Source organism: Macrosteles quadrilineatus, unplaced genomic scaffold (genome assembly GCF_028750875.1).
Source record: "Macrosteles quadrilineatus isolate MER2022 unplaced genomic scaffold, UCM_ALF_1.0 Scaffold_6__1_contigs__length_79288215, whole genome shotgun sequence".
In the NCBI taxonomy this organism is placed as follows: domain Eukaryota; kingdom Metazoa; phylum Arthropoda; class Insecta; order Hemiptera; family Cicadellidae; genus Macrosteles; species Macrosteles quadrilineatus.
This window is the reverse complement of record NW_026542599.1, coordinates 62,430,118-62,457,628: the sequence shown is the minus strand read 5'-3', so window position 1 is coordinate 62,457,628 and position 27,511 is coordinate 62,430,118. Positions and strand designations below refer to the sequence as shown.

General features: G+C 36.9%; 1 protein-coding gene across 1 annotated transcript in view; it reads left to right on the top strand.

The window, feature by feature from the left end:
* Positions 1 to 692: 692 nt before the first annotated feature.
* The window catches only part of LOC128997120 (GPI ethanolamine phosphate transferase 2-like), a 34,159-nt gene continuing 7,340 nt past the window's right edge, over positions 693 to 27,511 (top strand). Inside the window, exons 1-11 of the mRNA XM_054422701.1 lie at positions 693 to 936; positions 2,487 to 2,673; positions 7,836 to 8,042; positions 8,516 to 8,704; positions 13,436 to 13,563; positions 13,951 to 14,147; positions 14,774 to 14,961; positions 15,763 to 15,966; positions 26,072 to 26,190; positions 26,580 to 26,773; positions 27,087 to 27,225. Coding sequence (XP_054278676.1) covers positions 785 to 936; positions 2,487 to 2,673; positions 7,836 to 8,042; positions 8,516 to 8,704; positions 13,436 to 13,563; positions 13,951 to 14,147; positions 14,774 to 14,961; positions 15,763 to 15,966; positions 26,072 to 26,190; positions 26,580 to 26,773; positions 27,087 to 27,225 — 1,904 coding nt within the window. The 5' untranslated portion in view covers positions 693 to 784. The remainder of the gene's footprint in view (positions 937 to 2,486; positions 2,674 to 7,835; positions 8,043 to 8,515; positions 8,705 to 13,435; positions 13,564 to 13,950; positions 14,148 to 14,773; positions 14,962 to 15,762; positions 15,967 to 26,071; positions 26,191 to 26,579; positions 26,774 to 27,086; positions 27,226 to 27,511) is intronic.

Here is a 27,511-nt window from a genome sequence, read left to right as displayed (position 1 = left end):
GGTTGAAACCTTCTGAAACCTGAATATTAAATCACATGTTCCCAGAATGTAGCTTAACAATTTTCAATCAAATTAATATAGGTATTTCACCTTCAGTATTCAATTACATATTATTTCGTTCACTCATCAATATTAGTAAGCAATTATCCATGTTCAGTTCATACTTGGAAGGATAGGTCTACAGCTAGATAGTTAGTTAAATTAGTGTAAATCAAAGCTGACTAGGCAGGTGTTCTGATCCGGGTAAAAGATCTCCGTCCCTCTGGTCCCCAGCAATCTTCCTAATTTTATTGGTAGCAGATTCAGCACGCTTAAATTGAGTTTGGTCCAGACACAGCTATTCCTAACCTATTAGCATTACCCTGTTTATTCCCTCCTGATTACCCCAATTCCCACCAATGTACCCATCCCACACCATATCATACCATTAACTTAACACCCCCACCATCTTCATGTCATTAATTCCGCCCCACCGGCTACAAGTTAATAGTACATTAGGATTCGGTACAATGCAGAATAGTACCAGTACCGAGGATCTATAAGTTAGTATGGGCCTACTGTAATAAATAGGCTAATGTGGAAACTAATAAAATAAATATTTTTCTCTGGTTTAAATTACCGGTAAGTTAAACTTAATTAATTAAGCCTACAAAACTCATATATCTAATAAAAACATTCAATTTTAGGTTGCTGCTACAAGTTGCTTCCTCTTGGTGACATAATAAGTTAAAAGATTAGAGGTGGAGCTAGTTACTAATGTAGTCTATAGCTGTTATCAAGTGACATGAAAGGCTATGGGCTGGCTCTCAGTCAATATTGTATTACTGTTGGACTTTTGTGTGTTTTGCTATACCTCTATGGGTTTTTCCCAATCAAGAAATCATCTGACGTCTTCTCATCGGAACATGATCTTCCAACTTCTCTGCAAGATGTCAGGTAAGATTACCTAAAGGTAGTATTTAAATGCCAATAATTCTAACTTATCATAACATAAACTCTTCAAGAAACTCAGACTAGGTCCTATTTAAATTTGGCAGATATGGCCGATGTTGATTTTTTAAAATCTGTAAGTTATTTTCCATTAAAAATGCATTATGAGCGATTCTAACCAGCACATAGCTTCTAATCTACTCTTCTACTCTCATAGTGTTTAAGATAGTGACGACAAAATGGAGACTTTTTGGTACTTTCCAGGTAAGGGAACATTCATTATTATTGATTATTTTTTTGATTTGTCAAAATTATTGTTTTCCTTTACGATACATATTCCTTACTGTTTTAATAACTTCAAACGCATTTAAATTACAAATTGACAACTGATCCTGCTTAGGCAAAATGATACATAGGTACATGGATTAAGAAATGAAACTGTTCTAAACTAACCTACCGGTAACATAACTAACCAAACTTGCTTCACAATTTCAAAATTGTGGGTAATATCAAACAGAATTTTAAAATGGTACAGCAAGTTTGGTTAGTTTAGAACAGTTTGATTTTAATATAGACGTAATGTTTTTTTATTAATTTGATTGTTGATACAGTACTGAACAATTTATTTATCGTAGTTGTCAGCTGAAATGTTTCAATTTGTTAATACTGATAAATTGGATCGAAAATTAAAATATTGATAAATTGAAAAAATTCATCGATAATAATGAAGGTTCCTTTAAACAGGTACCGACTTCTTTAGGCCAACATTTTAAAGAGAAATAAGCTGCTATCTTATATAACTAAACCCTTAAAAATATAGTCACTGCCAAAGAAATCTGGAATGTTTCTAAGGAGCCAGATTCGCCTTGCAACAATGAAACAGAAATTTTGTCAATTGATAATTAAGAACATTGGTTCTGGTAACTGTATACAGTAATAGCCTGTAAGTTAACTACACGAGGGGCAAATTTGTCTAAGTTTTAACTGCCAGATTATTCATTGTAGTTGGCCAAGAGCTGTTTAATGTAAGGCAAATTTGAGAAAGACAAAGGCAAATTTGTCTAAGTTTTAACTGCCAGATTATTCATTGTAGTTGGCCAAGAGCTGTTTAATGTAAGGCAAATTTGAGAAAGACAAAGGCAAATTTGTCTAAGTTTTAACTGCCAGATTATTCATTGTAGTTGGCCAAGAGCTGTTTAATGTAATAAAGGACAAACCAAATTTTCCTGCACACCTTTGACTCGTCCTTGTAGTTGATGACCTGGGTTTTGGCTTCTTACAAGTCCTGATTTAAGATCATTTGTTGCTTTGAGCCAAAATCAGTGTAATTAACTCACTAGATTAGGAGTCTATGAGCTATGGCACAGCATTTTGTGTGTATAAACTGAGAATTTGAATCCATTTTTTGCGTCAACCACTGTCAGTTTGAGATAGCTTCAAGAAACCTTTCTCTACTTTGAAGAGGAATCTTCAGTAACTTAGCTAGGATTTTCTCAGCCTGGCTATGATGGCCACAATGAAGATTACCCTGTGAGAATACTATATTCTGATTTTAGATTCAACAAAGAGAAGTTGTACAACGGCAGTGCCTCCAAGACTGTTCTGATGGTTATTGATGGTGTGAGAGTTGACTTTATAACACAACAGAACATGCCTTACACAGCTGAGGTGTTGAGGAGAGGAGGGGGTTGTCAAATGACTGCTAGGGTGGCTGCTCCTACTGTCACTCTGCCCAGGATAAAGGTGTGTAGATAAGCTTTTGTGTGCCTTTTACACAGTGTTTTCCCAACCTTTTTCCTGGCGTACTACTTCAGAGAGCATATCCTGACATAATACTCAAAGATAGAAGATTACCACATACCATTGCATCGGCCTCTGCGTACCACAGATGGGAACCACTGTTTTAGACATACTGTGTATGGTGGTATACAGAGGTTGAAGGTGTCTCTTTTTGTCTATCAAATGACTCAAAAGTCTCAATAAATTTTGTTATATATTCCAAATATCTATCTTTTATTTAATATTGATCATATGACTGGAATAATTTCAAATTGTAAATAATTCAATGTTTACATTTATTATTAAGAAATAAACATGTATCAAGAGTTGTGTTCATATATTTTGTATTATTTTTATATCTAATAATTTGGCGACGAGGATGGGATTTAGCAGTGTAGATGCATCTTTGATGAACTTTGAATAGTACTGTACTAGTCCAAGGAATTGACGCACTCCTGTGATATTTGTTGGACGGGGAGCATCATGGATTGCCCTTACCTTTTCTGGTGATTTCTGGATACCGTCTTTGCTGATGATATGACCCAGATACTGCACCTTTCTCTCAAAAAACTTACATTTTTCAACATTCACATGTAGATTGTGTTGTTACAATTTTTCTAAGACCTTTATGAGCCTGGATTTGCATTCTTCAAAAGTGCAGCCTTGTACAACAATATCATCAAAATAAGCCACTGTCCCTTCAAGATTTTGTACAACTTGGTCAATAAATTTATGAAATTCATTTGGGGCAGTCTTAATTCCGAAAAACTGTCTTTTTGCTAGATATGTACCCTTATGTGTGGTAATTGTCTGGATTTTAGAACTTTCAGAGTCCACTGAAAGATGTAAATAAGCCTTGTAAATGTCTAAAGTGCAAAAATAGTTTCCATTTCTCATTTTGTTAAGGATATCCTCTATTCTTGGTATTGGATAACGACTGTCATGTAGTTGTTGGTTCACAGTTACCTTGTAATCCGCGCAAATACGGACCGCTCCATTTGCTTTTGGAATCACAACAATCGGTGTTCCCCACTCAGATTGATCCACTTTCTCTATTACGTCTTCTTTTTCAAGTTTATCTAGTTCATTCTCAACAGCTTCTCGAAGAGCATGAGGTACTGGTCTGGGTTTTAAGTACACAGGTCTTGAATTATCCTTTAGTTTTAAAGAGCATGTAAAGTTGGGTGTTTTACCAATGCATTGTTCAAAAACGCTTGAGAATCTTTGCTTGATAGATTTGACAACAGTGTTGGTATCAACCTCTGGTTTCTTCATATTAACAAGATTAATATTGTGTAAGTTAATTTTCAATTTTCGAATCCAATCCCTTCCAAGAATAGCGTTTTTAGGTAGATTTACAATGTATAGATCTTCTCTGCAAGATCTCCCTTTGTAAGATATGCTTAGGGTACAGACCCCGATTGGCTTGAAAATTTGTCCAGTATAAGATCGAAAAATAGCACTTGTTTTGCAAACTGGAACATGTAAGTCTAGTTTCTTGAAGTCATCATTATTTATTATGCTAACACGACTTCCGGAATCACACTCAAAACGTTGCTGTTTACCATTTAGAGATACGTTAATCATCATTCTGTCATCTCCTTCGTCATTCTTCAATACATTTATGATCCGTTGAACATCGTATTCATATTCAGAATCAATTTCATCAACTCTTTTTACATTTTTCTCTGAAGACTGTAATTCCTGTATTGGTTTCGCTATGCAAACCTTTTCTATGTGTCCATCTTTATGACAATACCTGCAATTTAGTTCATCTATTAATCGGCAATTTTGTGTTTCGTGGTTATTCCATCCACAGTGCAAACAGACATCTAAAAGTCCCAGTCTTTGTAGCCTTTTGTTTTTCCTGTCTTTCTTTTTGCTTGAGTCATTAGAGAAATGGTTTTTGGTTGAGAAACTTTTTATCTTAGGGCCGATATTGTTCTTTGTTGTTTTACTTATTTTGTGAATATCATTCTGGTTATTACTAGTATATAAAATCTGGTTGTCAAGTTTTGATGCCTCTATAGCTAAGGCGATTTCTAAGGCTTTGTCAAATGATATTTCCCCCAGTTGTAAGAGTTTTTCTCTGATGTCCGAGTCATATAAGCCTCTGATGAATTGAGCCCTGAGCATGAGGTTTATAACTGATTTTGTACATTTTCCTTCTTTACACCCAGATTTGAAATCTGCTGAACAAGCCAGTTGTTTGAGGACTGTGACATAATTTGTGATTGATTCATTTCCATCTTGTAAACGGGATAAGAATTTGTGCTGTTCTGTAAGTATGTTTTTCTTTGGGCTTAGGTGCTCATTTAGTAACATCAGTAATTCTTTATATGTTTTTGAGTCTGGTTTGTCTGGAGATGTTAGACTGCAGATCAGATTTTACTGCTTAGCACCTAAGCAATTGATTAAAAATAAACCTTTCAATTGTTCAGTCTCTGAATCATTGTCTGTCAATCCTTTAATTAAAAAAAAATATTTCTAAACGCTGAGTGTAGCTTTCAAACGTTTCCTTACTTTCATCATAAGCATCAAACATCAAGGCATTGCTCTGTAGTAGTTCCTTGGTACTATGTTTTGATCTAGGCTGTTCTGTCTGTTGACTTGTATGTTGTGTCATTAATGTCATAAAACTGTTCAAAGTAGATATAAGGTCTTGTATTTCAGTCATTTTCTTGCAGTGTCCAATGCAAACTCACAACCAGATGTTCCTGTTCCTAAAATTCGCAGCTCAATGAGAATCAGAAAACCAATTAAAAGGATGAACTTGTAAATGAACATTCTCTTAAATAAGTAGGGAGGAATCTATATATATAATACGTGAAGCCGTTTTTTGTTAACGCAACTCCTCCCTTATTTGTAGACCAATTTTAACGTTTAAGGTGTCGAAAGGTTCGTCTTAATATGTAGTTTTGCAATAAGGTTTTAGAATTTTAAAATTCCTACTCTTAAGGGCGTGAGACCCTCTCAAAGGTCGGGTTTTCCCCATAAGAAATACATAGAACAAATTTAAAAACAAAAACAGCTGTTTATAAAAAGAAATTGTTAGCTTTTGGGAGTAAATAGTATTGTTTGTAATATTCAGTAGGTTAAGAACAAGTTAAACCGTTAATCAGTTTTGTTGGAAGAACAGAAAATGCCTCAAGTTAAAAGAAAAATATTGAAAACGGGAGGAGGAGATAATTAATAACAAGATATCTTATGCGTATGAGGAGAGTAGAAAAAGAGAGGTCTGGTCTAAGTCTAACAGATATCCATCCAGATACACATTCACTTGGTGAGATGAATAATATTTGCCAGTTCTGCTATTCAACTTACTTTGGAAGTGAAAAAATATACGAAGCACATAGTGTTGTCATGGTGGTAAAGTAAACTTGCCTAATGCCAGATCAAATAAATGCTTGCAAGAAATATTTACTTCGGACACTGACAGATCGAGATATTTCAAAACATTTAGTACAAACTATATTATTTCCTTGACTATGATAAGTTCAAGTAGTAGGATTATACCAAATCTTGGCGGACCTTACGTTTTTATTGTAAACTTTTGTATTACTCGCTCTACTTCAACTGAGAAAAAACGCAAATGGATTGTTTACTTCTAGGTTATGTTGCCAGTTCCTCGGACAAACTTATACAAGGTTTTTTTACTGAATATACCAACACAATCCAGACATTTGAAGTCCAAAATAAGAAGTTTCAACAACTCATTTGCTATTGAAAGTCTTAGTGGCAATATTAGACCAAACGAAGGAATTAGAGTTCATGTATTCAACGATCGAGTAGTTATGGTCAAGTTTATTTTTATGATTCAGGAGAGGCAAATAAAAATAAACGCGTATATTAACGCTTATATTACGTATATTAATAATATACGCTGTTCAAAAAGAGAAAATGAAAATTGTCATCCAAATCTTATAGCTACAAGAGTTAACCTATTTCGACAAATCAATGGGCCTATTTCGACACTTTCAAAACTTTGGGACAGGTATTAAGAGAGACTCCACTAAACAATGTGAGAATGTTCTGATGCGGGGCATATACTGTGACTGACAGACAACACATTAAAATACGTTAACCAACTTTCAATAGTGTTGCTGCTTTAGCCTATTCAAAGCAGATTATGGCTGTCCAGTTTTGTGGGTAAAAAATGGAGCACAGGAAATTGCTGATATCACCCCACTTTTCAGGATTCTCTACGGAGAAAATTCGTTTGATTAGGGGGATGTCTCAAATCAAAGAAATAAAATGGCCCAACTTAAATTACTTAACACAGGTTATCAGTAAGGTAACAGTTTTCTTCAATTCTCAATGCTGGAAAAACTTTGTAGCAATATGTTTACTCGAATTGAAGCATATCGTTTGGCATTCATTAGACGTTATCAGTTAAAACTGAGAGCAGAAATAATGTAGGCGAGACGACGCAAATAGAGATATTTAAAATTATTTTCTAACAAGTGTTTAAACAACTCTTAAGATATAACTAGAATTACTCGAATTTAAGCTTAACGTTTTCCTCGGCGTTATGTTTCATACTATGCGGCTCATTGAGCCGCATGGGTTCTCTAGTTGTTATATATTCCAAATATCTATCTTTTATTTAATATTGATCATATGACTGGAATAATTTCATATTGTAAATAATTCAATGTTTACATTTATTATTAAGAAATAAACATGTACGGTATCAAGAGTTGTGTTCATATATTTTGTATTATTTTTATATCTAATAAATTTGTTGCCGGCCTCATTTTAAGTTGAGGTTTAAGCTATCTGACCAGAAGGGTAGAACAATGTCCAATGGCTAGGCAGGCCTTTGGAGTAAGTCAAGCTTCACTGAATACACCGCTTAAAAGTGGAAATGTAGCCAAATGCAAAATTTTAAAATTCATTAAAATCGATCAAATTTATTTGTGGGGTTAGCCTACATCAAAATAACTCAATTCAATTAAACCTCTGACTATTAAAACATTAAACTATAGGCCTAACACTTGAACTGACAATATTTTTTGTGGGAATGGTTTTTCATAAGTTACATACACCGTCTGTTATTCTTATCCTGGACTAGTTTTTCATGTTCTACATCAAGGCCTACTGATTGTCATGAAGCTGTTTTCCAGGCTATTGTTACAGGAAGTGTGTCAGGCTTCATAGATGTTGTCCTCAACCTGGGCACAGTGGAGTTAATATCTGACAACATTGTAAGACAGTTCACCAAGTCCAAGCGAGCTGTGTTCTATGGAGATGACACTTGGGTCAAACTATTTCCTCGTCAGTTTAAACGGAATGATGGAACTTCGTCTTTCTTTGTCAATGACTATACTGAGGTAATGTTTATTATTGGTTACAATTTCATTCATAGTTTTTTGATGTTAAAAAATGGTTTTTAATTTTACAGGTAGGCTACTTAACAGTTAGTAAAAAGTTACATTTTTACTGTACGAATCTGCCTCCTTATGAATATTCCTAAGACTAATTATTCCTGAGGGATAAATCTTCTATTTCTTTTATTCAGATTCACTTAATGTTTTAGTCATTGAAACCTAAAAAAGTAGCGAGCTCTGACTGCAGCCTTACCATTCCACCTCCAGCAACAGTGCTGTGATTGAAGTTTGTTTTTGGTGATGGTGCGGTCATGATATTTTAGGGATTATTTATTGCACATGTTTTCCTTCACAATTAATAATAGGAACAACAAAATTTGAAATCGTCTGTAACAATCCATCAAGTAATACAACAACAGATTTTTTTAAGGGGAGATTTTTTTGATTTGTAGTTTGATAGCTTGTTTATGTTGTAGGTTGATGACAATGTGACACGTCATCTAGACAGAGAACTCTCCATGTCTGACTGGGACCTGATGATTCTGCATTACCTGGGACTGGACCACATTGGCCACATCCAGGGTCCCAAGAGCTCTCTAATTCAACCCAAGCTCAGGGAGATGGACGGAGTAATAAAACAGCTACATAACCACTTGTTGAAACAGGTAACTCATTTGTTTAGCTATCAAAATGGTGAAAATTGTATACCTTTTCAATATGTTAGCAATAAGAGTTTTTTTTTACAGGAAAAGTTAATTCAAGATGAGTAGTATATTTGTTACATACAACTAGCAATGTGTCTGTAGTCTGTGCTACAATTGCAACAATGATACTGAGTGATTGGAAACGGTCTGTTAATTGTATGTTAATTTTGTATGGGACAACAACTTTTAATATTTGAATAATTGTCTCCTATAGTTCATGGCCGAGTGTGTATTCATTAACAGCACTCCTACGGGTTTCCTTTTACATTGTCGAGTCAAGTGAGAAAATCACAATTCTGGAAAATGATAACAATTTAACCGTAATTGCAGGGAACGATCATGGATGTTGCTGTGATCATTGATGATGTTGTAGCCGAGATTGCAATATATGTTCACTAATGCTGACACAATCACTTTTACAATGTTTCGGTGGTTTATTTTTTTGGTTTAGGTTTAGATAGTTGAATAATATTAGTGAATTAACTAGACGGCTGTTGTGAGAACAGTTTATTTCATAACACATGTTAATTTCTATTAATTATTATCATATGTTTATTTGTTATTCTATGTTTGTAAAAAGGTAAATAAAGTTAGTTGAGTTTGAGTTATGACATAAAACAGTGCATTCACTTAATTCTTAGTAAAATAGTACATGGTGGCAGCGGTTTAGAGCTATGCCTCAGAAGAGAAATCCAAGAAGGAAACAATCTGACTATGAAGATAATGAAAATGAACAAGAACAAAATCAAAGAAGCAGAGAAAATGAATACAACAATTCAACTATGAAGTCAATCATTGTATCTAACACTCATTCAGTTATTCAACCTCCAGCTAGTTTCTCCTTTGTACCAGCAGATTGGCCAAGATGGAAAACACGATTTCAAAGATATCGGTCAGCATCTGGGCTATCTGAAGAGTCTGAGAACAAACAAATCAACACTCTTATATACACATTAGGTGAGAAAGCTGATGAGATTTTTGCATCTTTTAATTTAGCAACCGAATCAACGCTAACATTTGAAGAAGTCTTAGATTTATTTGACAAACATTTTATTCCACGGAGGAACTTAATTTTTGAAAGAGCAAAGTTTTTGAAGAGAAAACAAAAAATTAATGAAACAGTTGAAGAGTTTATAGTTAGTCTCCATTCCTTGGCTAGAACCTGTGACTGGGGTTCACTTAATGATGAAATGGTGTTGATGGTACTAATACTGGGTTTAAATGATGAGAAACTTAGTGATCGCTTGTTGCTAGATCCCGAGATGAATTTAGACAATGCCATTACAGTAATAAGACATGCAGATAACGTAAAGAAAGAGAAGGCAGATTTATGTGATGAGAAAAGAGTTCAAATTGAAGTAACTACGTCATCGAGTTCAAACCAAAATCAAGGATATAGGTTTCGTCAAAAGAAACAAGAATACCCAGCGCAATGTATCTGGTGTGGTTATAAACCGTCCCATCCAAGAAGCACGTGTCCAGCAAAAAGCGCAACATGTAACTTATGCAAAAAGATTGGTCACTTTTCGAAGGTCTGCAGATCTAAAGAAGCACAGGAAGTAACTGACGAAAATGAAGTAAGTGAACTTGGACCTTCAAATAATAAAGTATTCATAGGTACACTTGGGGATGGGTCAAAATGTAAGCCCTGGAAACTAGAATTAGTATTTGAGGGAAAACCACAAACATTTAAAATTGATTCAGGGGCAGATGTAACAGTAATTCCCCCTGGCATAGTTGATCCAAGTAGGATCCAGCCGACTCTAGTTGAGTTGTTTGGGGCTGGTAGAACAAAATTAGAAACTGTAGGTTGTGTTAGAGCTAATATCCAATACAGAGATGTTAAAATAAATCACATGGTATACGTAGTGAAGGGACTCATTTCACCCTTGCTTGGCCGTCCAGCAATACAGGACTTGAAGATTTTAACTTTTGTTAATTCAGTTGCAGAGGTAGACAGTGACTTTTTTACCGAATACCATGAAATGTTTAGTGGTCTGGGCGTCATTCCTGATCCCTACACAATAGCACTTAAGGATGGTGCAAAGCCATACGCAATAACCACTCCTAGGACAGTACCTTTACCCCTAATGTGTCAAGTGAAAAAAGAACTAAAAAGTATGGTACAAAATAATGTAATCACACCAGTTGAGCATGCTACTGAATGGTGCTCAGCAATGGTAGTAGTGCCTAAATCTAATGGAGATGTCCGCATATGTGTTGACTTAACAAAGTTGAATGAATCCATCCAGCGGTCTTATCATCCGATTCCCAAAATTGAAACGTCTCTCAGCTCAATCTCAGGAGCAAAATGGTTTTCAAAACTTGATGCAAACAGTGGTTTTTGGCAAGTCCCCTTAAATGTAAATTCCCAGGACCTAACTACTTTCCTTACCCCTTTTGGACGTTTTAAATTTCTCAAACTTCCATTTGGAATCACATCAGCACCTGAACATTTTCAGAAATGCATGAACAAAATCTTAGACAACCAGTCAAATGTCGCAGTCCATATGGACGATATTCTGATTTGGGGCAAAACGAAAGAAGAACATGATACAGTTGTTCGGCAAGTACTTGAAAAGCTTAAAAATGTAGGAATGACACTTAACAAAGACAAAACTGAGTTTGGGAAGTCCAGTATTAAATTCCTCGGGCATTTCCTCTCATCCGATGGAATTTCTGTTGATAAGGAAAAGGTTTCCGCCATTCTCAAAATGGACTGCCCAAAAAACGTAAAAGAACTTCAAAGGTTCAATGGGATGGTAAACTTTCTTGGTAAGTTTATTCCTGACAAAGCTAAGATTTTGGCCCCAATGAATTCACTACTTCAAGCTAACGTTCCATGGATATGGGGTCCAGAGCAGGCGAAGGCATTTGATGAAATAAAACTCATTTTGACTAACTCTCCTTGCCTAGCCATTTACGATGTAAATCGGGAAACAATTATCTCCTGTGATGCCTCGCTTCAAGGACTAGGATCAACTCTTTCTCAAGTTCAAGATGATGGTTCTATACGACCAGTATCATTTGCATCCCGAAGCCTTCTTCCTTCTGAAAAAAACTATGCAAACATCGAGAGGGAGGCTACAGCTGTTGCTTGGGCATGTGAAAAGTTTCAAGAATTTATTATTGGCAAGAGAATAACAATACAAACAGATCACAAACCACTACTTCAAATTTTGAAATCCAAACATCTTGATGAATTGTCTCCAAGAATTCAAAGAATTCGATTGCGTCTCATGAGATATGATTTTTCAATTACTTATATTCCTGGAAAGCAGCTTCTAGTTCCTGATGCTCTTTCAAGAGCACCTCTCCCATTTTCAGGTACTGATGACCGTGAGTTAGAAGAAGAAACTCAAGCGTTTGTTCAAATGGTTTTGTCGTCCATCGATATAAACGACTGCATAGTTGCTAAAGTATTGGAGGAACAAATTCTAAGACATCATTACGAGATGACCTAAAACCGTATAATTCAGTTAAGGATGAGCTAAGTGTGGATAATGAGATGATACTACGAGGTTCAAGACTTGTAATTCCGCCAGCTCTGCAGTCTTGGGCACTTCAAAGAGTACATGAAGGTCATTTTGGAATCACCAAGTGTCGTTTACGTGCAAAAGAGTCAGTCTGGTGGCCGATTACGGAGCACATTGCCTCAGACAGGACATTTGCTTTGTGGAAAACCAGATCTAAAGGATCTTAAAGGGAGAGAAGAAACATATCGTGAGAAGTACAAACACAACTATGATAGAAGGCACAAAGTGCAAACTCTCAATCCTCTTCATATAGGAGACCCAGTTTGGATTGTGGACCTTAGAAGACATGGCAAAATTGTGAAAATCCTGGACAGCCCTCGTTCATATATTGTTGAAACTGATAAGAGGAATGTGAGAAGAAATCGATTCCACCTCAAACTTGCCCCTTATTTAAGAGAGGAAAACAGTGAACAAAATTTGTCAGCAAATACACATCAAACAGAACCATACAACCGTCCAAAGAGAAATATACAAAAACCAAGCTGGTTGAAGAACTTTCAAACTTAAAAGGGAGGATGTTGTGAGAACAGTTTATTTCATAACACATGTTAATTTCTATTAATTATTATCATATGTTTATTTGTTATTCTATGTTTGTAAAAAGGTAAATAAAGTTAGTTGAGTTTGAGTTATGACATAAAACAGTGCATTCACTTAATTCTTAGTAAAATAGTACAACGGCAACCACCTTGTTTGCCGTTCTCAGTTGCAGCACCTGCAACTTACTCTGTGCCTGGCGAGTAGCTTTCATTGTCAGACTGTGCTGCTAATTGCCATTAGCTGTTTGGGCTATTAATTAACAGCTGTGTCTAAGGAACATGTCGGCCTTAGTCACTAACAAGACTACAAGATCGCGCCACTCATCCTACACTCATCCTACACTCATATTTGGGTTAAAATACGCACATAGTGGCGTCCCCATCTTAACTAATTGATAATTGATAATTGATAATTGATAGGTCTCTGTCGTGTTGGTACCAAAGCACAGCCTACCAGAACAGACATTTAAACAACGGTTCCTCATAGGCCTACTGTTCGTAGGGCCTACTTTTCCCTAGAAGCGTTTTCATACCACAAATTTTGTTGAACTAGCAATGAAAAACAATCTACCAGTCATTATTAAAAACTTAGACACAACCTCTCTGCCTTGTTTTAGGAGCAAGGAGTGCTGGTGGTCTGTGGTGACCATGGTATGAAGGACTCTGGCAGTCACGGTGGTGTATCTCTACCTGAAGTGTTGGTGCCTGTCATAGTCCTAGGACTGCCTTGTGTCACAGAATCAACGTAAGTAATGATAGGCGTTATTTTGTTACTGTCACAATTAATTCATAGTAGAAAAAGATTAGTTCAACTTGTTCAGAATTTAAACAAAGCTGGGAATACCGAGTAATGTCCAAAAATAGGTGTTATCATAAAAATTGCTAATATTACTTACGGAATCAGAGTAATTGTCTGACTTTGGTATTTTTTTCACCTTTTAACATCAGGCGCCTTCAAACTATTCTGAATGTGTCTGGAAGGCGTATTTTATTGTACCTCTTGGGCTAATGCCGGAATATCCGGTTCTCCTATATAAACTCTGATAATTTATCCATTCGCCTATGAATTTTAAGATTTTCAGTACGATTTAAGTGATCTAAATCTATTTACAATCTTCAATATGTTTCACAGCCAAGAAATTCTACAGGTTGACCTTGCCGCAACGTTGAGTGTGCTGTGGGGCAGTCCTATACCAGCTGATAACATTGGTGTGGTGACTCTTCCATTACTCTCCCAGCTGACTGTGTCTCAGCGACTTTACGCTCTACTGCACAACGCTCTACAGCTGAGTGGGAACTTCCTGCGCAATGGCGGCGACACCACTCACGGTCAGACGACACGGTAGTGCTTCACTGTTAGGTTGCAACTCGGATATTGCATTGCTGGGTACAGTTACAAGAATCAATGTAGCAGTGAATAGGTATAAACGATAGAGTCTATTGAGTCTGGAATTAGAAACCGTTATATTTGCGATGATTAATAAGTTAAGAATATAAGAAAGAAAGTATTTATTAAACTCTAAGTGGGCTACATCTTTTGCCTACAAGCTCTAAACAGTTGTCCGGGGATGATGAGTTCTTAAGTGAGATCAAGTACATTTCAACCTCCTCCACACTTAAGACACAGAAAATATAATGGTTAAGATAATTCCTCAATAAAAACCAAACTGTCCAAGTTATTTTAAGCAAGTCTGTAGTCAGATCTGTATTTTCAAGGCCCTGTGGAGAACCATGCACATTATCAAAAGCTTGATGTTGTTTTATTCGTTTAAACATAGGGAGAGCTGTGTACAATAAGAATTTATATCATTGTAAAATTTAGCAGTTTCATTGGGGAAATGCAAAATAGTAGGACTACTGCACAACATATTCACCTTCGGCTTTTCATGAATGGTTCAAAAAATCCTGTGAACGTCTGGAATCAAGTCTGGAATTGAAGTGTATCTTGTTTTCAGAGGGCTATCAGAAGTTTGAAGAGGCTAAATCTGCACACTACGAGTGGTTGGTCAACTCATCGTCGTCTCACTCACAAGTGGAAAAGCTTTATCATCAAAGTTTGCTGAAGATGTCTAGATTCCTATCTGAGGTCCTAGCCAACTACAACATGCCAGCAATGGTTGCCGCAATAGGCATTTTGTTACAGGTGAATTTAGCACTCTCTGACTCTCATATACATTTTGAAAAATAGGGAGGTAAAAATTAAGCTGAACCGTTGTGCAATCTGGCTTGTATCATTAGTACTTTTAGACTTGAGAAAAACTCAGATAGATTAAGTCTATCATTGTTCATTTCTGAGGTTAGGTTTGGAGAGAAAGGGCTAATTGCCTGAGAATAGGTGTGAGAAAGGATAGGATAAGCAGGCTTACGTTTATGATACACAATGGCAATAATAGTGATTGTATATGCAACTGAAAATATCTTATCAATTTTTCAAAAACCTTAAAAATAGTCTTTTCTGTCCAAAAATGTCACAAAATTCATTTATGTCCCAAGTATTAGCTGTTACACAAAAATTATTTTGTGTAACGGCTAATAGTGTAGACATTAGTTCGTGCCTGTTCCGATGATTTGGGAATCCCGCAGACCCCTCGTGTATTTTACAGCAGGACTTAGAAATCCCAATAATCCCTATCTCTCAGAGCGGTAAGGGAAGGGAGATGTGCTGTTAGGGTTTAGGGACACAAAATGTGTCTGGAATAGGGTTGTAAGTGGCTGAAGTCTGAAAAGGAAGAAGATGTAATGGAAAGCGGTCACAGTAGTTTATCGGCAGACAAAGGTAGAATTAAACACTAGCAGATTAGAGGTTATTTTCCAGATGAAAATTCTAACCCAAAATACTGAACATTGTCATGAGCTATGTTAAGTAGGATTAATTTACTTGAAATAACTTAAGTTTTGGTTTACAATTGTTAGTTTATTGCCTAATCAGTATCTATATTGGCAGGTGCTGTGCATCATGGCGGTGAGGCAAGAGATTACAGTGAGACCAAACCTTACAGTTATACTGGTCTGTGTTGTGTCAGTGGTGTTTGTAGCAGTTGTACTGTCGTCTGTTGTACAGTCCTATCTGCTCACCTGTGGCTTGATTTTCATATTCAACATCATCGTGATACACAGACAACTTCAGCAGACACCTTTTCTTTTCAAGGTAATTCAACATTTTGTCATTCAACTATGTGTGTGTAAAACAATGTTCATTGACAAAACATGTGCTTTCTACTTGATTAATTTCTTTACGTGTATAACTTATCTTCTTTAAAATGTAGGTATGACGAATGTTGCTGATTTAGTAGATTGGGAAATTATTTTCCTATGTAGGTGTTATTGCTACATACATAAACTGTTATGAAGTGAGACTTTTCATATGATATTTCAAACATATAGCAGAACTCCAATTATCCAAACTCCAACCATCCGTATTGACGACTATCCAAATCGCTTACAGAAAGAATTTTAAAACCTACAGTAATAAGAATTGTATTAAAGAAGGCAGAAGCCGTGATCGCAGACAAATATTGAACGTCTTCCGTGGTGTTCCTGTGTATCGTCTCCCGCGCTCTCAGAAAGTCGCCGTGGTCCTCCACAATTGCGCCAAAAGCGTGACTTTTTCGATTTTTTGCTGACATTCTGCAATTGCAATATAGTAAAAGCTTGGCTTGACTCAGCCTATTTTCTATAAAGTATACCGCAATTCGGTAAAAATTCTATCATCCAAATTTCTAACTATCCGAATGTGATTTGGTCCCAATTGATTTGGATTTTTGGAGTTATGCTGTACATCTTTGCAGATTTGTCACCCAATAAGTTGAAGAAAATTTGTAGCACAGTATATTTTTTCAGGTAAAGGTTTTGACTTACCTAACCAACTAACTACCTGAACCAAAACATTATCATAGACCATAGTCTCTGGCTTTATAACCAGAGTAAAGCGCACAATTTAAAAGTTGCTAAAAAGAAATCGTCATTAGTGCACTAAAACGTAACTACATGGATCATTGACTATACACCTCTACTAGATTGAACATGTAATGCATTAAGTAGATAACCAGATAGCTTAGACCAAATTTTAGCTACAAGCGTGGTCATGTATTCCATAATTATTATGTTATACTTTCAGTTTTTACTATACAATATTTCTGTTTGTCTGAACAACATTTAAAAAATAAAATCTCCAAGTCATTTATTTTATCATTAATAAAAACCTTTAACATCATGGGTCCTGCACATGGACAAGCGACTTAGGTAGTTCAGCGATCCTAGCGTCACACAATCTTAACAAACACGCAGAACAGAGATATTCCATGAGCTAAAACGGATGCCAGGCTTATTGTAAACTAGCAGAGAAACTAGTTGCTCGGGTCCAAATACTAAGCACAATAAAAACACATTTTAAAGGAACAATGTATCAACGTGTATTTTCTTTAAACATGTTTAGATTCCCTTCAGCTGGAGTGTTGGTGTAGGTCTCACGTTCACAGACTGAGCAGGTTTGGATTTTCCATGCAATTGTCATCATTACAAGTCTTGCAAAATTCATTGTTCGTCTTCTTGGTTTTATTTACCTTGACAAATTATGTTTTTTCATAGTGGGATTCAAGTCCTTGATCAAGATGTCAATCCTCCTCTATCTTGTCAATCCTCCATTTGTGATCTGTTTCAATCGTTGTTCAGCAGTCTCTTGTTCCTCAGCTTTTTCTCCATCCTCTACAGTTCCAAGTAATGACTCCATTGATCATCTAGTGTCTCACCAATTTTATGCTCATTTTACAGGTAGCTTTAGCTTTAAGGCGTGGCTTGTTAAATAGTCTGCAGGTTTGCTGCGGCGGGGGTATTTACCCTTACTGGGTCTTTCTTTCTGTTCTTGTTCTTGTTTTCTGTTCTTGTCGTTGCCATACCCCCGCACTTGTCCCTGCTCTTTTACCCCCCGGCTGCTTGAGGGTGGCCGTGAAACTCTACTGCCCCACCTAACACAGGAGGAGCAGCAGCAGGAGGAGGAGGAGGTCCCAAAACTTGGTCCAACAGCCAACTAACTGCCAACCCAACACCTACACCTACCGCAATAGAAAGTATATGACTCATTGTAATTACTTACGTGTAAAAAAAGTAGAATAGAATTAATTATTAGTAAAAGAAATTAGCTTGTGTTGGCAATTCTCAAAATAATGAAAATGAGCCGTCTCTATGGATACTTATTTTATTGTTATAGTTTGGCTAGTTTGTAAATCATAATATTTAATAATGTCACTTTTTTAATGATCAATAAATTATGGAAGCAGTATTTGACACATAAACAAAAACAAAGACTTATGATCAGCTGTTGACTTTTGAATGCAGTAGATAAAGGAATTTACAGAAATTAGTCATATAAACAACGCTATAATTTCAAAAATTCCCTCCGCAACACAAAGTATAAAGCATGGCGTCCCGCAAGGGTCTATTCTTGGACCCTTGCTTTTCATTTGTTATGTTAAGAATATGCCAAACTGTCTATGTAACAATGTAATATATAATTCTAAACTCGTACAGTATGCTGACGATTCTAATCTTATTGTATCTGCTAAATGTCAGATTGATTTGGAAGTAGCAGCTCATATAGAATTATCACAAATCCAAGAATTTTTTGTAAACAATCAATTAATGCTAAATTCACAAAAAACTAATTTTATTATTCTTTCAGCACTAAGCAGAACAAAAATAAGTGTAGCCCTCATATTTTTATTGACAAAAACACAATAAATCAAATTGATTGTACAAAATTTTTAGGTATCCATATTGATGAATGTCTTAGGTGGGATCATCATGTAGGAAGCATTGTGCGTAAGGTAAATTCTGGAATCTATGCCTTGAAAAGAATGTTTTATTTAAGTGACCTAGCAACATTAAAAATAGTTTTTCATGCCCATATCCAATCACATATATCTTATGCAATAGTAGTGTATGGAGGCACTTCCCAGAAAAATTTAGATAAGATACTTGTTTTACAGAAAAAGGCAATAAGAATAATGTTAAATCTAGATTATAACGAGTCTGTAAAGCAACATTTTGTCAATTTGAAACTATTAACTGTGTTTAGTTTGTACGTACTGGAATGTATCGTACATGTAAAAAATAACCAGGAAAAATTTAAAACGCATTGTGAAACCCATCAATACAACACTAGAAACAAAAATAATATAGTTCTACCGAAACCCAACTTAGAAATGTATAAAAATAAGCCCTCATATGCCGGTGTACAGTTTTTAAAGTTAATACCAAATGAAATAAAAGATATTAAGGATAAAAAAAGTTTAGACAAAAACTTAAAGAATTTTTGATAGAAAAACCCATCTACTCAATAGATGAACTTTTTATGAATGTATACAGCTATAGATAGTTTTATTTTCTGTATTTTTTGTTTAGGTTAAGTATTTGTACATAGTAATTATAAGCTTGACACTATTTATTGTACGTTTTGTACATAATATAAATAAAGATAATTTGAATTTGAATTTGAATTTGAAAGGAATAGCGGATAGCATTATTCCACAGATATTAGAACAAAAACGGTATGGATCATAAATATAATCAAATGACGACACTAGCTTGAGGTCCGTGACGTAGGAAGAGGTGAAGGAAGTAGTGAAGGTGAGCAGTCTGGAGTGTGGAAACTGTTTATGTCGATTAGATTAAGGTATCTGCAATCCTAAAATGCTATTGGAAGGGAAGGAAAAAGGTCCGCGACGTAGGAAATGGTGAAGGAAGTAGTGAAGGCGAGCTGTTCGAGGTGTGGGATATGTTTATGACCATTAGATTAAGGTATCTGCAATCCTAAAATGCTATGGAAAGGGAGAAAAACAGGTCCGCGACATAGGAAGTGGTGAAGGAAGTAGTCAAGGTGAGCGGTCCGGAGTGTGGAAACTGTTTATGACGATTAGTTTAAGGTATCTGCAATCCTAAAATGCTATGGAAAGGGAGGGAAACAGTTCCGTGACGTAGGAAGTGGTGAAGGAGTAGGCTAAAGGGGAGCAGTCCGGAGTGTGGGAACTTTTTATGACGATTAGATTAAGGTATCTGCAATCCTAAAATGCTATGGGAAGGGAGGGAAACAGGTCCGTGACGTAGGAAGTGGTGAAGGAAGTAGTAAAGGCGAGTTGTTCGGAGTGTGGGATCTGTTTATGACCAATAGATTAAGGTTTTTGCAATCTAATTTTTCCAAGGGAAGGGAGGGAAACAGGTCCGAGACGTAGGAAGTGGTGAAGGAAGTAGGAAATACGAGCAGTCCGGAGTGTGGGAACTGTTCATGATGATTAGATTAAGGGATCTGCAATCCTTATATGCTATGGGAAGGGAGGAAAACAGGTCAGAGACGTAGGGAGTGGTGAAGGAAGTAGTAAAGGAGAGCAGTCCGCAGTGTGGGAAATGTTTATGACGATTAGATTAAGGTATCTGCAATCCTAAAATGCTATGGGAATGGAGGAAAACAGGTCCGAGTCGTAGGAAGTGGTGAAGGAAGTAGTCAAGGCGAGCTGTCCGGAGTGTAGGAACTGTTTATGACGATTAGATTAAGGTATCTACAATCTTAAAATGCTATGGGAAGAGAGGGAAACAGGTCCGCGACGTAGGAAGAGGTGAGGGAAGTAGTAAGGTGAGCAGTGTGGAGTATGGGAACTGGAAACCGTTTGTAGCATTTAGATTAATGTATCTGCAATGCTGAAATGCTATTAGAAGGGATGGAAGCATCCCCACGACATAGGAAATGGTGAAAGAAGTATTAAATGCTAGCAGTGCGGAGTGTGGGGAATGTTTGTGGCAATTAGATTAACGTATCTAAAATACTAAATTCTTATGGAAAGTTATGGACGACGTAGGAAGTGGCTTAGGAAGTAGTAAAGTATGAGCATAGTGTGAGAACCGTCTGTGGCAGTTAGATTAATGTATATTCAATCCTAAAATGCTTTGAGAAGGAAAGGAAACAGGTCCCACGACGCAGGAAGTGGTGAATATTTTCAATACATGCAATCGTTTACAATCAAAATTTACAATTGAGTTGGCAACAGCTGATTTTTACTCGACAGAGGCTAAAAGCGATTTTTACTCCCTAAAGAGTAAAAATGCTACTTTACACCCGCAACACTTGCATTAAAAACGAATGTTTTTACTGCAGTATGACAAAAACAATATAATATGAACCCTTGATGACTCCGCTCAATTTTGTGGATGCCTCTGCGAACGTTACCTAGTTTATTACAAAAGTCGATACAAAAAGATTGTTGAAAATAACAAAAGCTTACAGAACTTTAATAGTTATAAAATCTTAAATAAGAAAAAAATTTTTAAAAAATCAAATGAAAACAAGACATCTTTAATGTAAAACTGCAACATGCATACCATAACTAACTGTCTCACAACAGTTTTTAAGAGTCTATAATAGATTATAGATAATAAATGATAGATAGATAATAGGTAATAGCATTGACTATACACCTCTACTAGATTGAACATGTAATGCATTTAGTAGATAACCAGATAGCGGTGCGGTGGCAACGCAACCTATCGTTGTATAACGGAAACATGTGTTCTGTCTGGTGCTGCCCCCGCGCGGAGAATGTAAAAGCTACTAGCACACTACAATGAGAGGAGAGACGAGACTAGTCGGCACTCGGCAGTCGCCCGGGCACGATGACGGCGGAAGTGATGTAAATAAAACTAAAACCATCACTTCCATTATCTCACCCACACCGGGCTCAACGTCGAGTGACATAACTCTGGCCTCTGACACTGCTGACACCGTGTTCATGTAACGATAGTCAGCTGTTACTATGCAACTTTTTATTAATGAAACATTAAACTATTGGACAAAAGTATCAACTTCCTTGATGTTTTCAACATGACACGGTTCGGGTAAGGCCTCACCAATAATAAATTGATTATTTCAACACCGGATACACATTTTAAAATAAACCTTTCATTAACTGTACTATACAATATAAAATGGCAAAAATCAACATTAATAATTATAGTTTATGAAACAGCGTGCTGTACACTATTGATTAGTAGTTCTCATAATATCTCAATATGTTGAAATAATGGGGAATGCAAAGTGTTACAAATATTTGCTTGGACGCTATTTCTAATTAATTTTAATAGAGTAATTATGATACTTATTTTTTGTGAGGAACTTGAGAAATAGCTACAATGAGTCAAAACCACAGATTTGAATTAGGGGACTAGGCATGTGTAAGTATTCCGTCACCTGACGGTGTTGGGCGCGAGTTGCCCCGTCTCAATTCGTTGGGACATGACATGCCGCTCGCTACCTTTGAGTGACGTGTCATAAAGTTTTTGTGCCATCTCCTTCATCCCTTAGTTTGACGCCATAATGTTAAAAGCTGTATTGTTGCCAAACTTCAGTTCGCAAATGTTTGAGCATGGCGACGGTCGTAACGGTTGTGCACGTCGTCGTTAGTTTTGACCGGTGTGTCGTGTCGATTTCGAGTGTGTGTGTTTAACGTACTGTATGTTGGTGACAACATAGGGACTTTTTTATTTACTGTTTCAGAATTGGTGACGAATACTTCTAGGTATTGTTCCATGGGTCAAATAAAACTCCCAAGATAATGAGAATGTAAGTTATAAGAGCCTACCATCGTAAATATGCCATGTTTTGGAAAAGTTTCTGGAAATTATAATCTATTTTGCTTTAATGAAAATCAGCTGACATTTGCCAATGGATACGAAGACACACAATCAAAGAAATTAAGCAAGCTGTATATCACGCAATATCTCATGGGGGACCCAGCAATTTGTACTTTTTACCACGCGCTAATCAACATGGTAATCGTCACTGCTCGGCACTCGCAGCTCGCAGTCGCAATTCGCATCATAGCCGAGGTTATCTGCAGTGACAGACGACGGGCACTCGCAGCGCGATCCTACGTTATCTAAGGGAACTAAAGGCGCTTGAAGAGCGCCTAGCGTCATCTAACATAACTACGTGGACCATACACTAATGCAGAACCAGTGTATTGTTAACAAAGCGACCGCATAGTGTTCAATCTAGTAGAGGTGTATAGTCAATGACGTGATACACTTACAATAAACGCTTATGATTTTTTTATAATTATTTTGATTTTAAAATATTGTTCTTTCTTTCCACGGAGGTTTCCTTATAATCTACTTTTTAACACATTCGCTGCTGAAAACCTTTAAACAGGCGCTCGCCAATGGCGGCGAGGCCCGGGCGGAGCCCCGACGCGCTAACTTAATCAGCCATCGCTATTGGTATTGAAATATCTCAGTAAGACGAATCACAAAAGAGCAGTGGTGATTGTTCTGCGTTACTCCGAAAGTGGACGTAGTTCACTGAAACACCCAAAGGTAGCAGCACTGCCTGGATCAATAACCAGAGTCTTTGTAATATGGCTGGAACTGAGAAAATCCCCGAAAACGGGACAAAAGCATTGCCAGGCGGGATTTTACGCACAATTTTTGTACCAACCTAAACCAGAATAAAGCTCGCATTATAAGCTACAGGCTGGTAAAGATTACAACGTTCCCCGACAATGGCTGAGCTCACATTAAAACAAGGTTCAGGGTGTCTACCAGTCGGGAATTCCGGGAAATTCGGGAAAAAGTCAAGGATTTTGAAAAGTCGGGAAAAGTCGTGAAAAAGTCATGAATTTCGGCCGAAAGTCGGGAATAATCTAACCTTTCAAAGTTAGGGATGAACGGGTTGCAAAACTTCCATCCATATACATAGTTGACTGTTACATTGATACTGTTACTTTGACTATCAGTATCCATATAACTTATTGACATTATTCAAATGATTGACATTAATTATAAGTTATTCACTGAGACATTGCTTAGTCATACAAGTTATTACCATCCAAGTACATGGCATACACTGAGACATTGCTTAGCCATACAGGTTATTGCCATCCAAGTACATGGCATACACTGTGACATTGCTTAGCCATACAGGTTATTGCCATCCAAGTACATGGCATACACTGTGACATTGCTTAGCCATACAGGTTATTGCCATCCAAGTACATATGGCATACACTGTGACATTGCTTAGCCATACAGGTTATTGCCATCCAAGTACATGGCATACACTGAGACATTGCTTCGCCATACAGGTTATTGCCATCCAACTACATGGCATACACTGAGACATTGCTTAGCCATACAGCACAGGTTATTGCCATCCAAGTACATGGCATACACTGTGACATTGCTTAGCCATACAGGTTATTGCCATCCAAGTACATGGCATACACTCACACTGAGACATTGCTTCGCCATACAGGTTATTGCCATCCAAGTACATGGCATACACTGAGACATTGCTTCACCATGCAGGTTATTGCCATCCAAGTACATGGCATACACTGAGACATTGCTTCACCATACAGGTTATTGCCATCCAAGTGCATGGCATACACTGTAACATTGCTTAGCCATACAGGTTATTGCCATCCAAGTGCATGGCATACACTGTGACATTGCTTAGCCATACAGGTTATTGCCATCCAAGTACATGGCATACACTGAGACATTGCTTCGCCATACATGTTATTGCCATCCAAGTACATGGCATACACTGTAACATTGCTTCACCATACAGGTTATTGCCATCCAAGTGCATGACATACACTGTAACATTGCTTAGCCATACAGGTGTTTGCCATCCAACTACATGGCATACACTGAGACATTGCTTAGCCATACAGCACAGGTTATTGCCATCCAAGTACATGGCATACACTGTGACATTGCTTAGCCATACAGGTTATTGCCATCCATGTACATGGCATACACTCACACTGAGACATTGCTTCGCCATACAGGTTATTGCTATCCAAGTACATGGCATACACTGAGACATTGCTTCGCCATACATGTTATTGCCATCCAAGTACATGGTATACACTGTAACATTGCTTCACCATACAGGTTATTGCCATCCAAGTGCATGACATACACTGTAACATTGCTTAGCCATACAGGTTATTGCCACCCAAGTACATGGCATACACTCACACTGAGACATTGCTTCGCCATACAGGTTATTGCTATCCAAGTACATGGCATACACTGAGACATTGCTTCGCCATACATGTTATTGCCATCCAAGTACATGGCATACACTGAGACATTGCTTCACCATACAGGTTATTGCCATACAAGTGCATGGCATACACTGTAACATTGCTTAGCCATACAGGTTATTGCCATCCAAGTACATGGCATACACTCACACTGAGACATTGCTTCGCCATACAGGTTATTGCTATCCAAGTACATGGCATACACTGAGACATTGCTTCGCCATACATGTTATTGCCATCCAAGTACATGGCATACACTCACACTGAGACATTGCTTCGCCATACAAGAAGTTATGTATACCTTGTAGTTCTGATTCTATCCTCTTATTTTATCAATGTAAACCGATTGAAAGATTCAGTATTTAAATCTTACAAAGGTTTTTATTTGTTTACACCCAAACATATTTTTATTTATAAAATCAATACAATAAAATAGGTGACATGCTTAAAAACATGATGCTGCAAGTAAAAATTATGAACTAGGCAAGAAGCTCACTGATATTTCTAGAAATACTGTTTCTTCTAATGTATGATTGAAAACAGATATTTCACTCCACTGACAAGTATGAATAGAAAAATTCCTTTGGCTTCGAATCGAGTTACATCAAAATTTTTTTTAATCGAATCGTTGCTTTGAATTGAAATGTTTTGCTGCTTCACACACCCCTACATTTAATACAGGATTTTCTCGGCATGTGATTCGTTTCGATCGTCAGTGATTTCGCTGCGTCGCGAGTGACAACATATGTTGACGAAGGTACCCTGACCACGAGACGGAAAAAGGTGTAGTAACATGGAGAATGGACCGAGTTTTTGGTCGGGATTTATATAAAAATGGTAATGAAAAGTCGGGAAAAAGTCGGGAAATCCATTTGAGAAATCTGGTAGACACCCTGGTTGTTGCTAAGCTAACATGACGGGCCGGCCCGTCACTCGCACTGAATGTGTTAATCAACAGTAGGTTGTATGGTAAAGTAATCTTGTTTATTAACAGGTTCCCTCTCAGTCATCACACTTGTCTATACAGTATTAAAGTCTAATGACACCCGCCAGTGTCAATAGTGTAGTATTTATTGCAGAAGTATATTCACTTGTAACTGACAAGTGACGAGTAATAAATTATGTCTCTGATTTCTAATTAAAATCCTTATCATTAAGGGTTTCAGAATCAGACACACAGTCTCATCATGGAACCAAGCCATCATCGCTGTTGGGACCGTTCTTTTCTGCATCTCCCTGTTTTCATCAAGTCTAATAGAAGAGGAACACCAGCTATGGTAAGTATTTAGAAATTACTAGAGGTCGTCCAGTGGTAGAAAACTCGACCAAAAATATATAATGTACAGACTCCTCTATTTTCACCCTACCCTGTAAATAAAACATGTGATGATTGGAATTTCAAAAACATATTCCAATAAAAATTATAAACCATTTTTTCATACATTAAACGCTGAACTAAATAAACTCATGAAAGTGACATAAATAACATGACAATACTTTATTGAGTCAATACTCAATTTTAGTTTCAAAACCTGCTGAACGAATCTCGAAATCCATTTGAGATTCTTTATTGACACATGCACTGTTTTGCCCTCAAGCTAATGATTCACTTTGTAATGTTTTTGTTTTGAGTTGTGTTGAAAATTGAAGTCAGTTAATTTGCCAGGTACTTCCTGTGGGCAACAGTGATAGTGTTGAGGCTCAGAGAGGCACCTCTACAGTGGCTGGCAGTCCTGGCATCTCACAGAGTGCTGCGGAGACTAAACAGTACTGGAGACAAGTGGGCTCATCTACCTGACACTAGTGATTGGCTGATACAGGCTGAGCAGAAACCATTGCTGTCTGTGGTGTGTGGTGTTAGTAAGTATTTACAACATCTAAAAACTCCAACCTTCCTTTGTAGAAAATGCTAAATACCTGTGTAAGTTGGGTAAAGTACTCGGAGAAAGTCCAAGTCAAGTACTGGGTACTTCCCCCACCTTCAGTGTACCTGGCGCCCCTAAACGTTTTACGGTTTTATGTCCTTGAAACCTTGTAGACAACAATGCAAATCTATCAGTTGATCAGGAATCAAGTAAAGGAAACAGGGCTGAACATATTTCTGTACTGAAGTCATTTGTATATTGTGATATTGAGGTTTATCGCTGCCATCTCATTACAAACTTTGTTGCAGGTCTATTGTGTGTGGTCTGGTGCTGTACTAAGGTACATTACAGTCGTTCCTCAGTGTTTCTGTACGTTTGTACTGCCTCTCTTATATACCAACACAAAGCAGCCAGTCTACAGGTCTCTCTTCTACCTTGGCAAATTTCGTAAGTTTCTCTGTTTGTTATTATCAAACATGTATAAATTGTAATGATGTAATATAGTGCTTAGAGACATAGGTATTAAGGATTGTTTTTGGGACAGCAAGATCACCTGAATAGCAGACAGTTTATGCCAAGATGGACTCTTTCCTATTAAGGTAACACTACTATCCCATCAGTAATACTTAAATTGTTTGTATGAAATGTCAATAATGACTAACTAGTTGTTACCCACGGGCTTCACCCCGTTTGACTTCATAAGTATTAATAAAACTATTGATTGGTTAGGTTA